Source organism: Atractosteus spatula, chromosome 3 (assembly GCF_055471065.1).
Source record: "Atractosteus spatula isolate fAtrSpa1 chromosome 3, fAtrSpa1.hap1, whole genome shotgun sequence".
Lineage (NCBI taxonomy): Eukaryota > Metazoa > Chordata > Actinopteri > Semionotiformes > Lepisosteidae > Atractosteus > Atractosteus spatula.
In genome coordinates, this window is record NC_142708.1 from 36247992 (window position 1) to 36267646 (window position 19655).

Sequence of the window (19655 nt, forward strand, 5' to 3'; positions counted from 1 at the left end):
CACAAAATTCCTTCAGCAAACTGTTAAGGAATTAAATCATTAAAAGGGTAATTATAACGTTATCATTTTAAAGTAAATTTCCAACCACATGTTTAAAATGCACAGAAGCGACTCTATCGCAATCTTGAATATAAATCACTGCAGTTGGGGTGCACTCGCGCTTTTCTATAAACTTAAGTAACTTGTAATAATTGTAACAGTTGCCAACAATTGTAACTGTATCCTTTTAACATAAACACAATCAAAAATGTATAAATGTCGCCCGAATCTCCTTAGGAAAAAAATGGAAAAAGTTAAGACCTTACCTCCGATTGCAAGCTTGATCATAAATTGGAAAAGAAGTCCATTCCAAAATATTTTCCTCGGACATTGTACAAACAATTCCATTTTTATCATTGTAAATTCCAGCTGAATGCCAGGAACGTGGTTACATTTTCCAATTTTACATTCCAGTCCTGCGGTCGACCGCTTGATTCACTAACAAAGTTGCAGAACCCCCTACCTGCGTCCCATTCACGCACAACGGCGTCATGGACGTGGTGTTTAACCCCACCTCCCCCAAAACAAATTGTAAGACTATCCAATCTAAAACAAACTAGTGCTTCGACAAGAAATACATGTACATCAAAAAACAATTTTGTGTAGAACTACAATCATTTAGAAACTAAAGTGTTGTCTACTTCATGATATTTACAACCTAATCGGCTGTCGTTACCTTCAAACTTTTCTGGATGCTTTTAAGGATTTGCCTATTCTCAACTCCGAACATGAAACATGAAAAGTTTGGATCTAGTACACTAAAATAGGTACTGGCGCTATAAATCAGTATCACGCATTGAGATAAACTATCGTTAAGATTAAAATGTTTATGTGATGCAAGTGTGTGATGGTAATATTTGAGCATCAACATCTTAAACAAATTTTGGTATTTGCACTGTATATATATATGCACAATCTAAGAAGATTTAAATCACCAGTTTATCTGAAAATCAGTGAAAAGATATTGCAAAATGCAGGCTGATGTTTTCCTGTTGCTTTTGAAAGTTAAATAGCAAGTAAATGATTATGGATCGGAACAACAAAGCAAGAGTTGCTGCTTTGTCAATAGTGTAAAAAAAAAATAAAACACATCTGGCGAATTACAGCCTTGAAGCCCTGATTGGCTCCTTGTGCGCATTCGCTGGTCTGCTGTGGTGGTCAGTCTTCCTGTATTCTCGTTTAGTCAACTATTGCGGCGATCCGATCCTTGTCCATAGGAAAGAGGTCAAGTCTGGATTCAGATATATTCAGCTTAAGGGAGTTACTAGATGGTAACTCGGTTTGCTTTTTCACCTTTTAACCGGGGTTTCCACGTATTGCCTATGCATGAAAATGTATATGTCGTCGGATGAAACCTCCTCGACTGCCATTGTTTTTAATCTGGTAATTCAGAACGTCACCAGCAATGCAACTATAAATTATAATATAGATTTCTATTTGCGTAAATGGTAAATTAGATAATCTAAAGACAATCATTAGTTCAGTCTTGTGTGATACGCATTTTAACGACCTAGTGCAGTTATCTCTTGTTAGTATGTCACTACAAGACAGACACGAACTAGACATGCAGTTCACATAAATGTTGTACAATAATACTAGTTACCGTGTGTAAAAAATGAAGGTAATATCCCTAAACTGTGGAATTAAAGTAATCATAAATACAAATACGGTAGCCTTAAATGTACAGTATACACGAAAGTGTTGAATCGACAGGAGATCAAAATGTCCTGCAGAGGTCGCTTTTTTGGTTATAGAAACGCAAGAAAATAATATTCATTTTTTATAAATCGTTGGAAATTGGCTTTTGGTGCGCACGTCAGGTATGTTGATACGACTGATTTTCGTTACTCACATTTTTGTTCACATCGTTTGTGACACTATGCTTCAGGTAGGAATTGGGTTCTCTTAAATCTATTCTAAAACGTCCTAATGTTAGCTATACTTTGATGACAAGAGGCTTGCTGATGGATATCGTACTGTACATTTCAAGTCAGTTTACAAAAAAGAACTGTACATTCTGATACTGAAGGAAATGTTGCTAATAACAGTATTCAGAATATCAGAGTAAACTGTATCTAATTATGAAAATACTGTGCATGGCAGTGTACAAGAAAGGTAAATACTGCATCAATAACTTGGGATAATACTTATCGATAACAGATAAATGGGAGAAAAATGTTAAACATAAAATGGTTTTATAGGCTTTGAACCTTTAAATATAATTAACAATAATAATAATTCCTTACACTTAATAATAATAATAATAATAATAATAATAATAATTGCTTACACTTATATCGCGCTTTTCTGGACACTCATATAACGTGACTCCGTAAAAATGCGTTTAATGACCATTTAAATTTATTTTAAATGTCTACATACACCACTGTAGAGTGAACTGATATTGGGGTATTGATAACTGGCACAATTTTGAATTATTTTATGATCCACTTTTAGTTTTTTTGTTGTTGTTATTATGTCAAGGCTATATTCAGTATTAGTCTTGTTTAAACAAATCTCTTACCATGGAACTAAAATATTTTGTGGTCTTAATGTGGCCTTGTCTAAATTTGATAATGTCAGAGAGGTATTTTGCTTTAAAATGCTACAGTTAATCCAAACGTTTTTAATAGAAAAAAACATGTATATTTCATTATAATTTCTTACAAGCATATTCACACAATATAAGTATAAATTAAATCATGTTTAAATATAAATTAAATCATGAGAGGAATCAGAATATCCTGTATTTTTTGTTGAAAATTACATATAATGGACAAGAGAGAGGTAAATACTGCATATAAGCTAGAGTCTCTGAAAATATGACATGTCCCCTATAGGGAATGTAGGTATGTCACTCTGCAATTCACAACTGGCAACCAACTAAACAGTTGTGAGCCTGGTCAGTACCTGGAAGGGAGACCTCCTGGGAAATCTAAGGTTGTTGCTGGAAGAGGTATTAGTGCGGCCAGTAGGGGGTGCTCACCCTTTGGTCTGTGTGGGTCCTAATTCTCCAGTATAGTGACAGGGATCCTATACAGTAAAAAGTATAGAGTAAAAATGAGCTCCTGTGTCACTGTTGTCATTAAAAATCCCAGAACTTTTCTCAGAAAGAGTAAGGGTGTTACCCTGCCATCTTGGCCAAATTTCCCCCTGGCCCTTACCAACCATGGCTTCCTATTAATCCCCTTATATAAATTGACTTCATTACTCTGTTCTCCTCCCCACTGATTGTGTGTACTGCCAGACTATGGCTGCCGTCCCATCATCCAGGTGGGTGCTGTATATTGGAGGTGGTGGAGGGGAGTCCCCATTACCTGTAAAGTGTTTTAACTGGAGTGTACAGAAAAGTGCTATATAAGCGTAAGGAATTTATTATCAATATAATTTATTTGGTGTGCTGCTGAAATAATTCATGAGGAAGAGCACTAAGCTTCATGGGCTAATCTATTCCTTTTTTTTCCAACACAGCTTAATTAAATCTTAACTGAATGTCTCCTCTGGTCCAATAAAAGGTAGGTGGTGTACAGTACATACTCATGTAGGTTAGCAGAATACATATATTCATTTGCCACCAAGATTGAAATTAATGCTCAGTGTTATTACTAGATGTGTCTTCAAGTATAATAAGACTTTGATATTCAGTTCTTACTTGTATGTTTCAAACTCCATCCAAAATATCAGTATAAAGGGGCATGTTAAAAGCACATGATGAAGGTTCTCAGGTGTTGATTTATGGTATAATTATGACATGAATTCAATTGTATAAATGTTAAACAAGATCATTAATACGATCCCATACAATTCCATTGCAATAAAGTATTGCACAAGATCTTAGTATAGGATCTAGTACATGATTCTATCTTATACTACAAGATCTTACTGTACATGGTTTGCAAAATACCTGCACAAAGTCCAAAGAGGACTTTTTGAATATCACAGATATTACTATTTACTGGATTATTTATTTATTGATTCTGCAGTTGTTATTCCAAAACAAAATACTATCACCTATTTATTTCCAAATGCTGGTACAAATGTTTTCAGTTGTCATACTGTGTGGTTTGTTGGGACATTCTGGGTAAATTCCAGAACCCTTATTTTCCCCTGGGGGTAAATCCACATTTATCCAGAGCAATTCTTCTGCCTCCTATCCAGAATTCTGGGACATGGCAGAAAGTTTTTACAGGTTCTGGTATAAGATCTTGTAAAATCCTTTACCTACTGTACATCCTGTACAGTACCATACTGTACAGCATCTTTCAGCATACTGCATGATTTCTAAATATTGTCTAATATTCTAATGGATCTCCAAGATGATAATATAGAATTAGTTAGATTCTGCTCAAGACTGAGCACATCTCACAGAGAAAAGGTGCCACAGTGGCACAGTGGTTAGCAATGGAGCTCTGTGTTCAGATACTGGAGTGTTATCTGCATGGAGTTTGTTTTCCTCGTGTTCACATGGTGTTCTGGTTTCCTACCACAGTCCAAAGACATGCTGGTATGTTAATTGGCTTCTGTAAAATTGGCCGTGGTGTGAATGTATGCTGTGTTTGTGTCTGAGTTTGAGTCTGTTTGTAACTTGGGATGGAGATGGCATCCCATCCAGGGTGTATCCTGCCTTGCACCCACTGCTTCCCAGAATAGGCCCAAGGCCACCATGCCCCTGAATTGGATAAATGGTTATTGAAAGTAATGTGACGATGATGACTGTTTGGGAATCTCTAGATCATACAGGAAACTAGGATTGTATGAATGGCCCTAAGATCCTGTATGATCAAGGGGGTCTTCATTAGTAATATTTTCAGGTGATTTTTAATAAGAGTCTTATACAGATCCTTGTACAATAAAAACCCGGGAAAGTTTACATTATAAAATGTCCCTTGGGAGCATCCTGTATAAATCATGTGTCTTGTATGAATGTTTTTACAGTATGTATTACTTGTAAGCTACTTAAATAAACCACTGAGCCTTATATGCTTTTTAGAACTTGCTCTATATATATTTTAGATATGGGTATCTCCTAAGCAAATAAATAATATCTTGTTTAGCTTGACAAAGAAGTTTAGTTTTCTACAGTTATTTTTCTTAATTCCTTTGTCAGAAACTTAATCTTTCTATTTTATTGATAGTTCTGATAAATCCATTTCGAATTTGGGTCCCGACATTTATTAAAATATTTGTCATGATTCTATTTTTTTAGGATTATGGTAGGGTTGTAATAGGATCTGAAATAGGATTGTATCCTCACTTGAGTATCCCTAGAATTCTTGTCGTGAACTAGATATTGAACAAGACCCAATTTCTGTACAGGGTATTGGCGAGATTCCAGTTCCTGAATGGGATTGTATGGGGATTTTTCAGGATCCCATGCAAGATTTCTGATCTGCATAGGAAGTATTTTTTATTTTCTTTGTGGATAGATTCATCTGTAAATACTTAAATTGAATAATGAAGAAAAAATATTAGATTAATTTGATATAGAACAAAAGGCATAGAGCATTAAGTATACATTGGGTGGTGATGTTTAAAAGCAAGGAAGATTTTTGATATTGTTAAATGGCACTTAAAACATTTTTGCACACACTATGAAAGTTGTTACTTGTCTCCTTATAATCAAGATTACAAACAAGAGGAGGCTATTTGGCCTGTTTGGCTATATAAGAACATATTAGTGAAAACACAAAGAACTTTGTCACATATATGTAAGTAAATACTGTATGTGTAACATGTAGTTATGTGCTATTTGTTTTTTGCTTTAATTCCCATGAACTGGCATGATACACACTGTACCATGTAATATCTAAAATGAATAAAAGCAAATGCAAAAGTAAGCCCTGAGGAAGGTAATATTATATAAATTTAAGATTGTGTGGGACAGCTTCTTAACACACTTTGCATGGTTGTGTTTCTTCCAGAATGGGCCTGAAGAATCAGATTTCTCTTCCCATCGCAGCTGGGGTGTTATTTATTGGCATTCCTTGTAGTGTTTCACTTGTTGTCCAGTGGATATATGGCTGGCCTAATAAACCAGGATACAGGAAGTATATAGAAGCTCTAAAACCCAGGTGCAGCAATTATGTGATCTTATAATGCTGATATAGGACTTGCCATAATATCTAATTTTTTTTAAAAGAATTTTCTTAACTGAGTGGTATGTTGTATTGTTTTATTACAAAAGATTAATTGTGGATATATTGTTATAGACTGGTGTAATTTTACATTGCAATGTACACACTTTACCTCTTTTCTGTGAGTCTGAAAATTATTATGCTTCATATGTTTAAAAAAATCAAAATCATACAAATGGGTATTTCTTCTTTTACCCTTCTGTTTTAAAGTGTTATCTGCCCGTCACCTAATTACCACTTGTTTTATTAAATCTGTGCTTATTAAATCCTTCACTCACCACAATGAGTTTTCCACACTGAAAAAAAATAATGAGAAATTAACATGGACAAGCGGATATTTGCTTTGGGCTTTGTATTTATTGTCTGTGTTCTATGAAAAATCTGTTTCTCTTTTCTTCAGGCGAGTATATTGTTTAACAGTAGCTATGCTGGAAATGATGAAATATCTTCAGTATGGCAAACTGTACTTTCAGTGGAACTCTTGGTACAAGAACATTGCAAATAACTCATATTGTGAAAAGGTAGGTGTGAATGAAGAAAACCTTTTTTTTCTGTTACTTAATAGATATTAAAGGAAAACTGTAGTTCCAATTTCTCTGCTTGGTTATTAAATCTTGATTGATAAAATAAATTAATTGAGAGTATCGCAAAAATTGACAAATTTCGAATTAAGTGTAAAATTTGATGAAAGCGCTATATGCATGTCACAGGCAGATGAGAAACCGTTGGTTACCCCACAGGGAGAGGAAGAGCTCACGCAAATTGTGACGTGAAACAGCCCTTCCTGTTCACTAGTTGCAATTACCCTTTAAGTGATGTAAAAATCTTTCATCATAATGGAAATAGTAGGAAAGGAAGATTTTCTAATTAGCTTTACAGTCAATTAAGTAATGAAACAAAAATCAGCAACTGTAATACAGATTTTTAATTTTAGGCTTTTCTAAATTAAAAATATGTAGAGTAGTCAGAAAACATAGAATCATAATAGTGGCTTAGTCCTAATTTGTATACTATTTTTAAACAGGGTATACTTTTTGGTCGCCATGGAAACAAATTGGATTTGTATTATTCACCAAATATGGACCAGCCTGACAGTTCTGCATCACCAGTGATTATTTTTGTATATGGAGGTGCATGGGGTTCTGGAAAGAGATCCATTTATTGTCTTCTGGCTTTGCAAATGGCAAAGGAGTTAAATGCATCTGTTGTCTGTCCCGATTACTCAATTTATCCAAAGGTACTGTATGACAATTATCATCAGTTTTAAAGACTTACAGAAACTTTCTATTTTACCTTTCATAGCTACTTAATTGGAGGTACTGTAAAGACATACAATAGAATAACAAAGACAGTGAGGAATATCAAAGCTTACCTAGTTCTGCCCTGGTCTGTTCCTGCATTTGTTATGATGCTATGTGTTCCAAAATGAACAACACCTGTAAAGTTTTCATGGCACAGCTATAGTCTACCGATACATAAAACAAACAAATGGTATTGGTTTTTAAGTGCATTATTTCTTAGAGTAGTTAGAAAGTGAAACATTAGCACTGGTTGATTAGCATTGAAGTCATCACCCTTTCAGTGGATCTGCTTTGAAGATTTGTTTGGAAATGCCCAAACATTAAAAGACAAATACATTATTTGAAAAACATTACATTATTTCGCTCTTTACATTGTCAGTCACAATAATATTTGATATACAGTAACTGAATAGTTATTGCAATAAATGAAGTTTCCTTCTGTTCTTGTGCATTTTATATAGGACTATGAATAATTTACTGAGTAAATTAGAACATATTCCTTAGAAAACAAAACATTTTATGGGAAAGTCTGCAAAATGTTATCTAAAATTTAATTTATTCTCTTTACTCATACAACATCCCATAGATGAGACATAAAAAATCCTGACTTTCTACATAATAATCACAAAAATCTTTTATTAAAATAAAGTCTTTCCTTACTTTCAGGGAACTGTTTTGGAGATGGTTCAAGACATTGCTGATAGTATCTTATGGGTGAGGGAGAATTGTCATATGTTTAACTTGGACAAGGCAAGTTATAAAAGTGTCTTCCAGTTGTCCAGTTGTATCTTTTCAGACACCAACATTCTTTAGTGCATAAAACATATACTTAAATTAATTTTTGAAGTATTATGAAAATATAACAGTACTAAAGGATTGTTTTTTTATTTTTCAAGCTTCATGTATGCCCATGTATTTCATGTGGAAATAATTACTCATCAGTTTGAATGTGTTTAACTCAGATCCTTGCTTTCAGTACCACTGTGCATTTTTGTTCTTCCAGGTGTTCAATCTGTAGTATACAACAATAAATTATTTCTCATTCTATTTTAATTTTGCTCTTCACTGTTAGCTGAAATGTAGTAAATGTGTGAGCATTTAATGTCATTCTTACCTATTTTCTGGAGGAGGAATTAAAAATTATCCACAGTCCTAAAAGCCGCATACTTTTAGGTATGCATACAGCCGCATACGCATATATAGTATATATATGCTATACTGTACGTGACAGCATTTACACATTAAAATGTTTCCTAGGTTTATCCAGGAACTGTTTAAGTTAATCTCAACTCTTGTCTATTCCAAAACCACTTTTCTGGTCTTTAAAATTATCTTTTGTTTCCAGGCCAACTTGAGACCCATGTTTTTTCTTTGAATGTTTCTTTATTGTCTATCATTGCATAGCTGGCAATGGATTACATGTACATTCATAATAATTGACATTATATATTTGTTTTGATTTTATTTTAGGAAAGTATAACATTAATTGGCCACTCAGCTGGTGCCCATTTATGTGCACTGACAACAGCGTTTCTGGCTGCAGGATATGAGAATCTGGGAATTGAAGTACCAAAGCAGAAGGAGCTTGCATTATCAGTCAAAGGCGTTGTAGGTAGATACCAGATACAGAGAATTCCATAAAATAATCTACTTTGCTAAATGTATCCAAAGTGTTTTGTCCTCCCATTTATCTGAAAATTACAATATCGTAAAATAATTTTTAATTGTATACGTTCATCACTATGATTTTGTTTTGCTGTGAAATCAAGCCAATTACATGTAACATAAATAAAAGCCATTTAGTTGTAGAAAAATAGTTATTTATTTCAGTAACATATTTCAGTTTAAGTATAGGTCATTTTCCTGTATATACATATATATTTACATCTATCTCATATATGCTGTATGTACAATATGTACAACAGTTTTTAAATTTATTGTGTATATACAGTATATAAAGCTGGAGCCATGCATATTCTCAACTGTTTCTGATTTAATATAATAATTAAATCCTTTCAGGGCTGAGTGGCGTGTATCATATCAAAGACCATTATCTGCATGAAATATGGAGAGGGGTAGAACATGTTTCCACGATGCGCAAAGCCATGGGTGAACTGGAAAACTTTGATCGTTATTCACCTACGCTGTTTATAAAAGCACTTGCAGAGGATAATGTGGAGAGGTAAGTCACGTTACTTTTTTATTTACAGTAGCAACTTTGATCCATTTTAAAAACCATCTTGGTTTTTTTCAGCCTCCCGCCCTTCACTTTACTTCATGGAACAAGGGATGTAATTGTTCCTGTTCAGTCTTCAGTCAAGTTCTCAGAGGCTCTGACATCAGTCTCTGCAAGGGTGGCCCTGTACCTCTTGCCAAAGGTGGACCACATACAGATTGTCACTGACCTTATGGCTCCTGACAGACAACATTATCATACAGTCTTTGGCTGCATAAAACAAGAGTTCAATAAAGATGCTGCAAAGTCTTAAATAGCACCATTCTTTTGTATAAGAATTTTAAAAAAGTGAAGTTAATGTCTAGCTTTTAAAAGACTATTTTATTATCAAGATTGTAGAAAGTATAAAATTTGAGTAAGCCTGTATTTAGACTCTTGCTAATAGCTCGAACATCTCTTATCTAGCCTATACTAAATATTGTTCTTTCTTGCACCTTTTCCTTGAGTGAAAAGGTGTACTTTGACAGTATTTCCTGAGAAACAAATACAAATGTCCTGTTTATGTAAAAAATATTCTGTTAGGTACATGACTTAAAGAACATTTTTAACTATGTGGAAGAGCTTAAATGTTGTGTGGATACTTGGATTCTGATTCATTGATTGGCAAGAATGTAAGCTGAATATTCATTTTTTAATTGAAAGGAAATCTTATATGAAACTGTATTAATGGAAATTAGAAGCGATTGTAAGGTCTATGAATGTATTAATTTATACGTTATATGTGTTTGCATATTCAAGCATTTATGTATTGGCTTATTGCTGATTCTTTAAGTTTTGTCATATTAATCAGGAAAGACCACATTTTACACTTACTGATACTCCCATTAATGTTGTTTTTTATTTTCCAAATAATTTATTTTTATTTTAAAGATTTTTAATACTGCTGTCCTTGTCTTAAAATAGTTTGATTGTCTTTGACATTGTAGGAAAGTTCCCATATTTCAGAATACTCTATTTTGGTGGTATCAAAAACAAACTAAAAGCACTCGCAGTCCTGTGTCATCAGTTATCAGTAGATAAGACTGATATCACTGGTTGTACCTTAAGATACTCTGATGGGAAACATCTGTTAGTGAAGCTCAGAGCTGTTAGGGGCAGTTTTCAGACTGACTTTACATTGAACTTTAACTGATGGATTTGTGTGTCTGGACATGTGGGCTAAATATGTTATTTTTGGAAGCACATCTAAGGTACTGATTTTTTAGGAGTTCAAGGTGTCTTTACATCTGACTCAACTTGTTTTGCATTGTTGCCAAAATGAATGATGGGTCTTTTTAATAATAATGCCCCATGAAGTGTATCACTGCTTTGGCAAAAAATTCAAAGAAGAAAACAGGAAAATGAAATATGTTGATTGCATTACTATTCTTCCCACTGAGTCATTACTTGGTAGAACCACTTTTGGTAGCAATTTTAGATAAGTATCTACCGCCTTTGCTAACCAGAAAGATGCAGTTTTCTCCCATTCCTCTTTGTAAACTCACTCATATTCACGTCAGGTTTCTTATTGGTTCACTCAAGGACATTCACTTTTTTCTTGAGTCATCGAGTTTCTGAAAGGTGAATGTTTGTTCCAATTCTAGACCTTTAGCAGGTTAAATTTGCCCAGATTAGATTACCCTATATTTTGTTTTATCAGTTCTCTCCTCGGTCTTAACAAGCTCAGGCTTCACAGTTCCTGCTGATGAGAAGCAGCCCCATAACTCACTGCCACCTTGCTTGACAGTAGGGATGGTGTTGACTGAGTGATGCACCATGCCGGCTTTGTGCCAGATGTAATACCATTTTTTTCTCCTGACCACAAAACCGTTTTCCATATTTTTTTCAGTATCACTTAAATACTTTGTTGTGAAGTCCATGTGGGAATTGAGACGGTTTTGTTAAATCTAGTTTTGGGTAGTGAACAAGACTGATCTAGGAAGCATAAGTGGGATACAATACACCTTCTGCTTTTTAATGACTGGCTTCATTTTACCCAGTGGAATATTCAGTGTCTTTGAAAAAAAAGTAGACCCTTCTCCTGATCTGTGCTGTTTACAGCTTTATCCCTGAGTTGGTTTGAAAGCTCCTTGGTCTTGAAATTCACTAACTGACTGAGAGATCTTACAGAGACAGCTGTTTATATTGTGAAATTATGTACAGTAAATCATAATTCTTGCACAAAAACATTCTGTTTTTGGAAAGGGCCCATTCCTATAATTGTCAAAGTAATTTTGTGCACCTGAACTAATTTATGTTTGTCACAGCAAAATAAGCTGTTTTTTTAAATGAAAGCACTGCAAAGAAAATCACTGTTAATTTTATACTGTATTGTTGTGTTTAACATTTCAAACAACAAATGTCAAGTGAAATTTGTAACATTAATTTTGTATCTTAATTGTATTGTGTTACTAGGGATTTTCCATTTTAAACTTGAGTCTACTAAACTACAGTATTTTTATCAAAATGCCCACATTTTTGTTGTCAGAGAATGAGAAACATTAAAAAGGTTCTGCAGACAATAAATCTGTATTGCCTCTGTTGTTTTCATTGCCTGCATATGAATATAATTGTTTTCTTGCAAACAAGTGATTATAAAATCTGATTTTTTTTCTGTTCTGAGTACGTACATTACTCTGCATTACTTTGAATATTTTAACTGTTCTTCTTCAAAAGCTGTGTGTAAAACCAAGGGCTTATATGTCATGCTTCACTAGAAACTTATTATGTCCACATAAAAACAAAAGATTTGATGAACTGAGCATACTCATTTGTACATTTACAGCTCCATCCAGATGAATAACCTTTGATGTAAACATACTGATTGCCCTCCTGTAGAATTTATCCATCAGTTTCCAGAAAGCAACTCATTCCTAGCATGGCATACATGACATAGCATGTCTTTAGAAGAAGAGAGGACACCAGCACACCTGGAGAAAACTCAAGTGAATATGGAAAAAGCACCACAGAGAAGGGAATCCAGTCCTGAATCAAACCCATGACCTAAGAGATATGAGGGGGCAGTGCTCCAAAATACAGTACCTCCTATTGAAACACACTGATCACAACTTCGCCATTTGCCAGTCCAGTAACTCGGAACATAAGTTAGGTTGTAGACAAGAAAAATCTATCTGTCTTGCTCGTTATGTAGTTTAGTAGCTAAGTGAATCACAAACTCTCATCTAGCTGCTTCTTGATTGAGTTTAGTGGCTGAGCCTCACCTACCTGACTGGGAAGCCTGTATTGGATACCTACAAGTCTTTGTGTAAAGAGCCATTTCCTTTTATTCAGCTTAAATAAATATCAATTTAGATTCCAACTGTGAACTGTGTCCTTATTTCACACTGAACCTTTTTATACCCTTTAGAATTTCATTTGCTTAGATCAAATCTTTTCTTAAGCAATTTGGTTCCTTTAATCTACATATAATGATCCCCTGTGATGAAGAATCATTCTAGGTTCATTTGTTCAAACATTTTTCCATCCAAAGATTGAGCAGTTTGAATAAGGGACACTGCAAGCAACCCAGAAATTAACTTACAGTTTTATCTAATGAGATTATCCACATGCTTCAGCAATACAAAGGTTTGTGTATGGTGGACCATGCAAATGGTATCTTATCAACACGTATGTGTCATATTTGACAGGAGCTGGTTTTAGAGTATGATATGGAATGGGATGCATTTAACCATAAAGTCAAATGAAACATCGGACCATTAGTTGAATTGCAAAACTCACTGTCCATTTGCAGAAGGGACATCACTCATCTTGCTTGCAGCCGCAAAATTCAATATTGTACAGATCTAACACACATAAATGGTGGTGGAGAATAAAGATCAAGTCATAGTCAGCAAGTTAAAAGTAAAAAAAAATAGTGATTTTATTAATAGCACAAAATATTGAATAATTAAAAGACATGACATTTTCTTAATAAATTCTTTCTCACCACTTTTCATTTTTATATATATTTTTTTATATACTTTTACTTTTTTCTCAGGTAACAGCTGCTGTTGTAGGAGTAGTCACATTTGGCAAATTCAATTTTATATCTGCATACGCTAGGAATCCAAATGTTTGTGAGTCAGACAGCATTTGAACATACAAGAGGCTGTTGCTTATTATTTTTAATGATTTCTTTTTAGAAGAAAACTGAACCTTAAATCTACCATGACCTTCTCCATCTGGATTTAGGATGAAGGTGAAAAGAATGTGCTATAGGATACATGAAATGTCTTTAAAATTTCAAAGATTTACTGTATTGCTAAAGGGCAAATAGGGCTTAAGAACCAGACATTGTATCTTTTTCTTGAAATTGTGCCAGGACTTTAACAAGAGGTACTTTTTTACACAAAGGACTGTAGATGTTTAGAATAGACGTTCCTGTTGTAGAAGCTGATCCAATGGGAACCATCAAGAAATGACTGGATGAGATTCTTAGATGAATAGACTACTAACAACCAGAATAACCTGATGGGTTGAACAGCCTACTCAAATTGACATTCTTTTTATTGTCTTATGCTCTATACAATGTAACTGTAGAAGCAAAAACAGACATCTGGAGTGATGTTGCTTGTAAGTGAAGATCAGATTTTATGTTTATTTCGCTACCTTATTCGGCTGAGGATGAAACTGTAATGTCAGAAAGTACTGTATTTTTTATGATTAAGAACTAATGACTGTGCTACCCAAAAACTGATAAAATGATTAATTGAAGATCCACTTTCTCTTATTTAGTTTTTTTTTCCCAAACAAAAAAAAAATAATTCTGATGGCATTGTAGTACATTGTACAGCATGTCTCTATTTTCTCCATCAGGTGTCAGGATTGTGATGCGCACAGCAAAGTCCCCTGTTTTTTAAGTCCATTAGCTGCATCCTCAACATATTTCATGCCAGTCATAACTTGTAAAATGTTTACAGAAGGACACCAAATGTATATTATAAGTAAAAAGTAAAATAACAACTGTGAAAGCCTCCAACAGTCTGGATGCCACACTGCTGTGAGGGGGAACCTTCTTTAATCCTGCACTACAGAACTTCCAGGTATTTTCAGCATCAAAAGGATCAACAAAGGACAGTTGACTTATATTTTTGTGTATACCTATTTCCTATTTGTTGTATCTAGGGTAAAAAAAATCTGTCTTTTATTTAGTGATGTATTGTTTGGAATAGGGAAAAGGTTTGCCTTTTGTTAAGCATCTGTTTCAGTGAGTATTCGGGAAACTGAGACTTTCTGTTATAAGAAACAGGTTTTCTCTTTTCCATATGTGGTATTTGTGCTGCAGTTGCAGGACAATGTTCTATGTACTAGTGTCTGTAAAACAGGACGCTTGTTCTCACAGATTTATAAATAGTACAGAAAAGTAGTGAATGTTGTGTGTCTGTACTGTATATTTTTATGCCATGCCAGAAGTCTATAATTGTTGACTTTCATAATTTGCTTGCAAAGCAAACTGGTGTTAGGACTTTATTTAATTGTTTTTATAGTTTTAATATCCCCTTTTTCAATTATACATACTGTATAACCCTTCTGTATTTTCTCTACATACAGCCACTGCCCTTGAAGTGTTTGTAATGTTATCTGAGGTGGCAGCTGTAGTTAAAAATGTAATGACCAAGAATAAAAAATCAAACTTAGATTGCATTAAGTTAGAGGAATGACATCATTACTCTGCAACAAGCATACTAATTTATTTACATTTTTGTAATTCAGCAACAATTGATGTAATTGATCTGAACTAGAGATAGTTTCCATCTCTTTTTTTACTAAAAAGATTAGCTTCATCCTCATTTGTAACCTTTACTTTCATCTGTGTTCATGTCTATATGTTTAATATATTTCTGCATTGTATGACAAGTAATGTTTAACTATGAATAATATACTGTATATATAAGTAATATTTGAACATCACTAGTCTACACTTTAGTTTGGATTATTTTGTAAAATTATAGCTTTAACTTTATATCACATTTTCAGATTTGGTTAAACATAGAGGGATTTCCCGATATATTTTTAAAAGAAAACTTTTAAATTATTAATATAAGTAGATCAGAAATTATCATTGATGTCACAAATTATAGTAAAATGAACATGAACAGAAAAAAAACATTAACCAATTCAATCCTAAAGTCATTGTCATTGGCTGTGTAGCATTAAAGTCATGCCAGTTACTCAATTTAAATACCGTATGTACTATATATAATATATATGTACAGTACTGCAAATCTAAACCTTAGAGTGAGCCAGGAAACATCAAGAACCCAAGAGTGAAGTGGCCATTTGGTTTTTGCTCACATTCACTTGTAAATTGTGGACATATATAAATATTTGTGGTTGCCAAATTCTTGTTGAATGTAATAATGTGTGGCCAGGTTGTCCTCCTTTCAGTGACTAAAGACATGGTTACTAAATAATTTATGTTTTATAATCTCAAGCCTTGATTAATCCCTCTTTTCTATTCTTTCACTCTAGAAAGCTGTCAAAAAGGCATAATCTGTAAAATGAATCACCAGCATCTTTACTTGTGAAAATATCTCAATACAGCATTTTTTTTTCACAGTCTAAAATGTTCTGGCAGGCTCAAGACACTTGTGCAATAATCATATGATACATCTAAGCTGCTTTCCTGTTTACTTAGAATAGCTGTTAGTTATTAACACCAGGCTCTATGATTCTGCTCCAAAACAAAAATGAAAAACAGCCTCATTGTGCCATGAATTAATTCTGTAAAGCCTGTCTGGTAAACAAAATGCTTGTCTTATGTTGCTTTAAAGACTTTTAAAGGCATGTAAAAAGAAAATAAATTGTATTAACCTTATTTTGTAAATCTTATTTACTTTCTTAAAGGTTGGGTTTATGTTTCATTTATAAAGAGATGACGATGTCATAAATATGTTATTTTCAGGTTGAAGAGCGGGGTGGGAGTGGTAGGGGGCTGGGTTGTGGCGGGCACCTTACAGAAGATTCAACCACCTACTGGAAGTGTGAGTGTTTTTGGATGGGGCCAGGACAAGGTCTGGATTTGAGAGCTATACAATGATGATTAGGAAAGTGACAAGACAGAAGCTGCCAACTGAGTAATTCTTGATAAAAGATCAAGGGTAGCTAAATAAAGAAATGTATTCAAAAATGGATTTATTGTAGTGGAGATCGTCCCTTAAGATTTTATAACATTTTACCTATTCCTTAATACTCAGATTATCTCACCTGGAAGCACTAAATGCTGCTTTGGATGAGCTACGCTTGTTGAGATACTACTTGTGAACATGAAGTGTGATTTGCTATTGAGAAAAATGGAGAATGTAAAAATAGAAATGCCACAAGTTATCTCCTCACCACCAGTTTTCACACGACCAGTGAACTTCACATTAACCGGTACTCAAGTGCATTTGGAGAACTGAAAACAGCAAAACATGTGACCAAAATGGATAATAATGTAAATGCAATAAATTTCAACATCAATATAAGTGAAAAACTGGATACAGTATAACACATATATACATCTAAACACCTCCCTTCAGTCATGCGTAAATAATTTGAAAAAAACATTTGCAACGGTGTACATTTTAGTTTAACATTCTTCTTGAAAGTGTTTAGATCCAAGTGTTAACTGTATAAAAGCACAAGATAAAACCAACCAATCAATCGTGATTTCATATGGCACGTTTTGGAGGTGAGAAACAACAACAACAAAAAAAACAAAACAAGCAAAGAAATTCTCTGTACATTTAAGAAATTCCTTAAAGCCACCCAAATAACAAAAAGTCACTTTCAGTAACAGACAAAAATGAAATTATACAGTATATGTATCATTATCCCTTCTTAAAAATACCTTTTTGTTAAACACTATTCAAATACATATACTGTTTAAATAACATGCATTTCTTTTGAAATAATGTAATTCATATATGACATAAATGAAATTTTATGCTGTATCTGTCATTAAAGATTTTTGTGTTAGTCAGTACAATTATGTATTTTCCTGGATGAATGGAAATACTGATATAAGGTTTTAGTTAATTTAGGTTAAGGGCAGAGCCTATACATAATAGCCACATTTTTAACCGGCAGCAGATGTCACTGTTTTCCTTATGTGTATTTCAAGAGCCTATTCCCTCAACGACAACCAGTGCCACTGGTACACAGAGGGTTGTGCTGTGTTACCCAGAATGCAGTGAAGGAGCAGTGCTGGAGCTGGCTGTGTTGTTGGGATGTTGAGGATTAAAGATGGCCACCAGCAGGCGGAGCAGGGACAGTAGGCACTTCGGGATTACGGCATTATTTATCTTATATGGATGAAAAGAGGACTAGAAAGACGTCATTAATAGCCTACAAATACACCATCCTTTTCCTTATCCCTGGTCCTTGTCGACATAAACACCGATTAACTGGTGAGTTGACAGTCGTAATATCTATATTAGTAGCTGTTTCACAGAAGAGGGGGTACTGAAATAATGCCAACATCCTCTCCTATTCCAAAAAAAAAGAAGGAGAAAGTGCATTTGCTGCGTTTGAATCATTTGTGATCTGGTGATTAATACCATAATGGAAAAGCAATTGAGACCTTGGAGTTTTTATTATTAGTAGGTTACATAGAAACGTTATTTTGGACCAGGAAGTGCCATTTTGTCCAGTTTTTCTTTATGATTATTTGCCGGTTTGTGTTCCGTCGAGGGTTACTGTACAGGCCGTTTACGTTAAAGGTCGACAAACATCTAAAGGCGTGGGAAATCGCAACCACCTTTCAATCTGACGATTTTAGACCGCAGCGGCTGTTGCAGGAATAAGACTAGCTGCGTTGGTCTTTGACGTTAAGGGTGGGACGAACAATGTGAAGAAATATAGTGCAATAACTACACTAAGACTGTACAGACAAAACTGTGCACCTAGGCTAAGTCGATATGTATATATTTCTTTATTGTACAGGTCAAGTAAAATGTCCTTTGGTTTGTCGTAATACGCAGAGAAATATTCCTCGCTGTTCGGGCTACTGTAACTTGCATTTGAATCTTGTAGGCATTTCTGCCGCTGCTATTGTACTTAGTTCAGAAGAGCCTTTCTTTTCACCGATGACGTGCTTGGTAAATATGTACATATATAAAATAAATAAAGCTGGTATGTCCATTGTGTTATGAATTCGAATATGGCGTTTGGAGATTGCATGGATTATGATTAAGAGAAATAAGCACACTGGTTTTGCGGAACTCAGCCCTTCTCGATTGGTATGGAAGTGATGCATTTTTATTATTGGACGAAATACAGACGAAAATGGCCCAACTTGTCAGATTGGTACATCATCTAGTGAAATGGTGAATTTATTCGATAGTTGAGTTACCTACAGCCATGAACGGTATAGGTTTGATTTTTGAATTCCCCAATGTAAGCAAGATATGTTCAAGGTAAAGCTGTAGAAATAACGTGCGTCTTTAGTACTATTTAGTAGTTTTAATTACACTGCAATACATTCTCTGCCGGTGAATCATGTCAACCCCTGTATTAAAATTATTCGGTCTCCTTATTGACTGTATTAAAAATGTGGTCAGTTAAATTTCATGGTTAGACAGGGCAGCAATGAAAACTTTTACGTGGAGGAATATTTGTTAAAAATATGCTAAAGCCAGCAAAAACGAATAGTCTTTAAAAACGTGGATGGTTTTCATGGTCGGTCGGTTGCCTTCATTACATACTGGTATTGTACTCGCAATGCCTAGAGCAGTATTTGTGCTTCTTAGTTCTTAGTAACAAATTACCGTTCTTGTTTGCCTATTGTAGCCACATTTAAAGCAGGTTTAGGAAAACTGGCAATTTCAGATTGTAGTCTAGGTAAATAGTGCTGGCCCACTTTGTCAATTTAAAATATTGAAAGTATTAGACACTACTGTTTTCATTTTTCATCTTTTAAAATTAAAATATTTAATCTTATATATTAAATCTTATCTTATAACAAATTGTATGAGAATGAAAAAA

General features: G+C 34.2%; 3 protein-coding genes across 6 annotated transcripts in view; 2 read left to right on the top strand and 1 right to left on the bottom strand.

The window, feature by feature from the left end:
* cspg4ba (chondroitin sulfate proteoglycan family member 4Ba) overlaps positions 1 to 396 on the bottom strand; it is a 61767-nt gene extending 61371 nt beyond the window's left edge. The window contains exon 1 of the mRNA XM_088912333.1: positions 306 to 396. Coding sequence (XP_088768459.1) covers positions 306 to 396 — 91 coding nt within the window. The remainder of the gene's footprint in view (positions 1 to 305) is intronic.
* Positions 397 to 1167: 771 nt separating this feature from the next.
* On the top strand, positions 1168 to 12215 carry LOC148837767 (uncharacterized). 2 transcript variants are annotated; one of them, XM_088910837.1, is made up of 9 exons: positions 1168 to 1310; positions 3511 to 3554; positions 5961 to 6110; positions 6574 to 6694; positions 7198 to 7410; positions 8141 to 8224; positions 8945 to 9086; positions 9494 to 9656; positions 9729 to 12215. In XM_088910837.1, the coding sequence occupies exons 3-9, from the start codon at positions 5962 to 5964 to the stop codon at positions 9961 to 9963; spliced, it is 1107 nt and encodes a 368-aa protein (XP_088766963.1). In that variant the 5' UTR covers positions 1168 to 1310; positions 3511 to 3554; position 5961; the 3' UTR covers positions 9964 to 12215. The 2 variants fall into 2 exon arrangements, with proteins under 2 accessions (XP_088766963.1, XP_088766964.1); XM_088910838.1 differs by lacking the exons at positions 1168 to 1310; positions 8141 to 8224 and adding an exon at positions 1804 to 1859.
* A 5669-nt stretch (positions 12216 to 17884) lies between these two features.
* Positions 17885 to 19655, top strand: part of wdfy3 (WD repeat and FYVE domain containing 3) — a 152285-nt gene continuing 150514 nt past the window's right edge. For all 3 annotated transcript variants that reach the window (XM_088910742.1, XM_088910743.1, XM_088910745.1), the window contains exon 1: positions 17885 to 18079. The gene's annotated coding sequence lies outside the window, so the exon portion shown is untranslated. The remainder of the gene's footprint in view (positions 18080 to 19655) is intronic.

Coding starts and splice junctions, on each gene's coding strand:
- LOC148837767 (XM_088910837.1), top strand. CDS start 5,962: ATGGGCCTGAAGAATCAGATTTCTCTTCCCATCGCAGCTGGGGTGTTA. Junction 8,225..8,944: donor ATATGTTTAACTTGGACAAG/GCAAGTTATAAA, acceptor ATTTTATTTTAG/GAAAGTATAACATTAATTGG. Junction 9,657..9,728: donor GCAGAGGATAATGTGGAGAG/GTAAGTCACGTT, acceptor GGTTTTTTTCAG/CCTCCCGCCCTTCACTTTAC.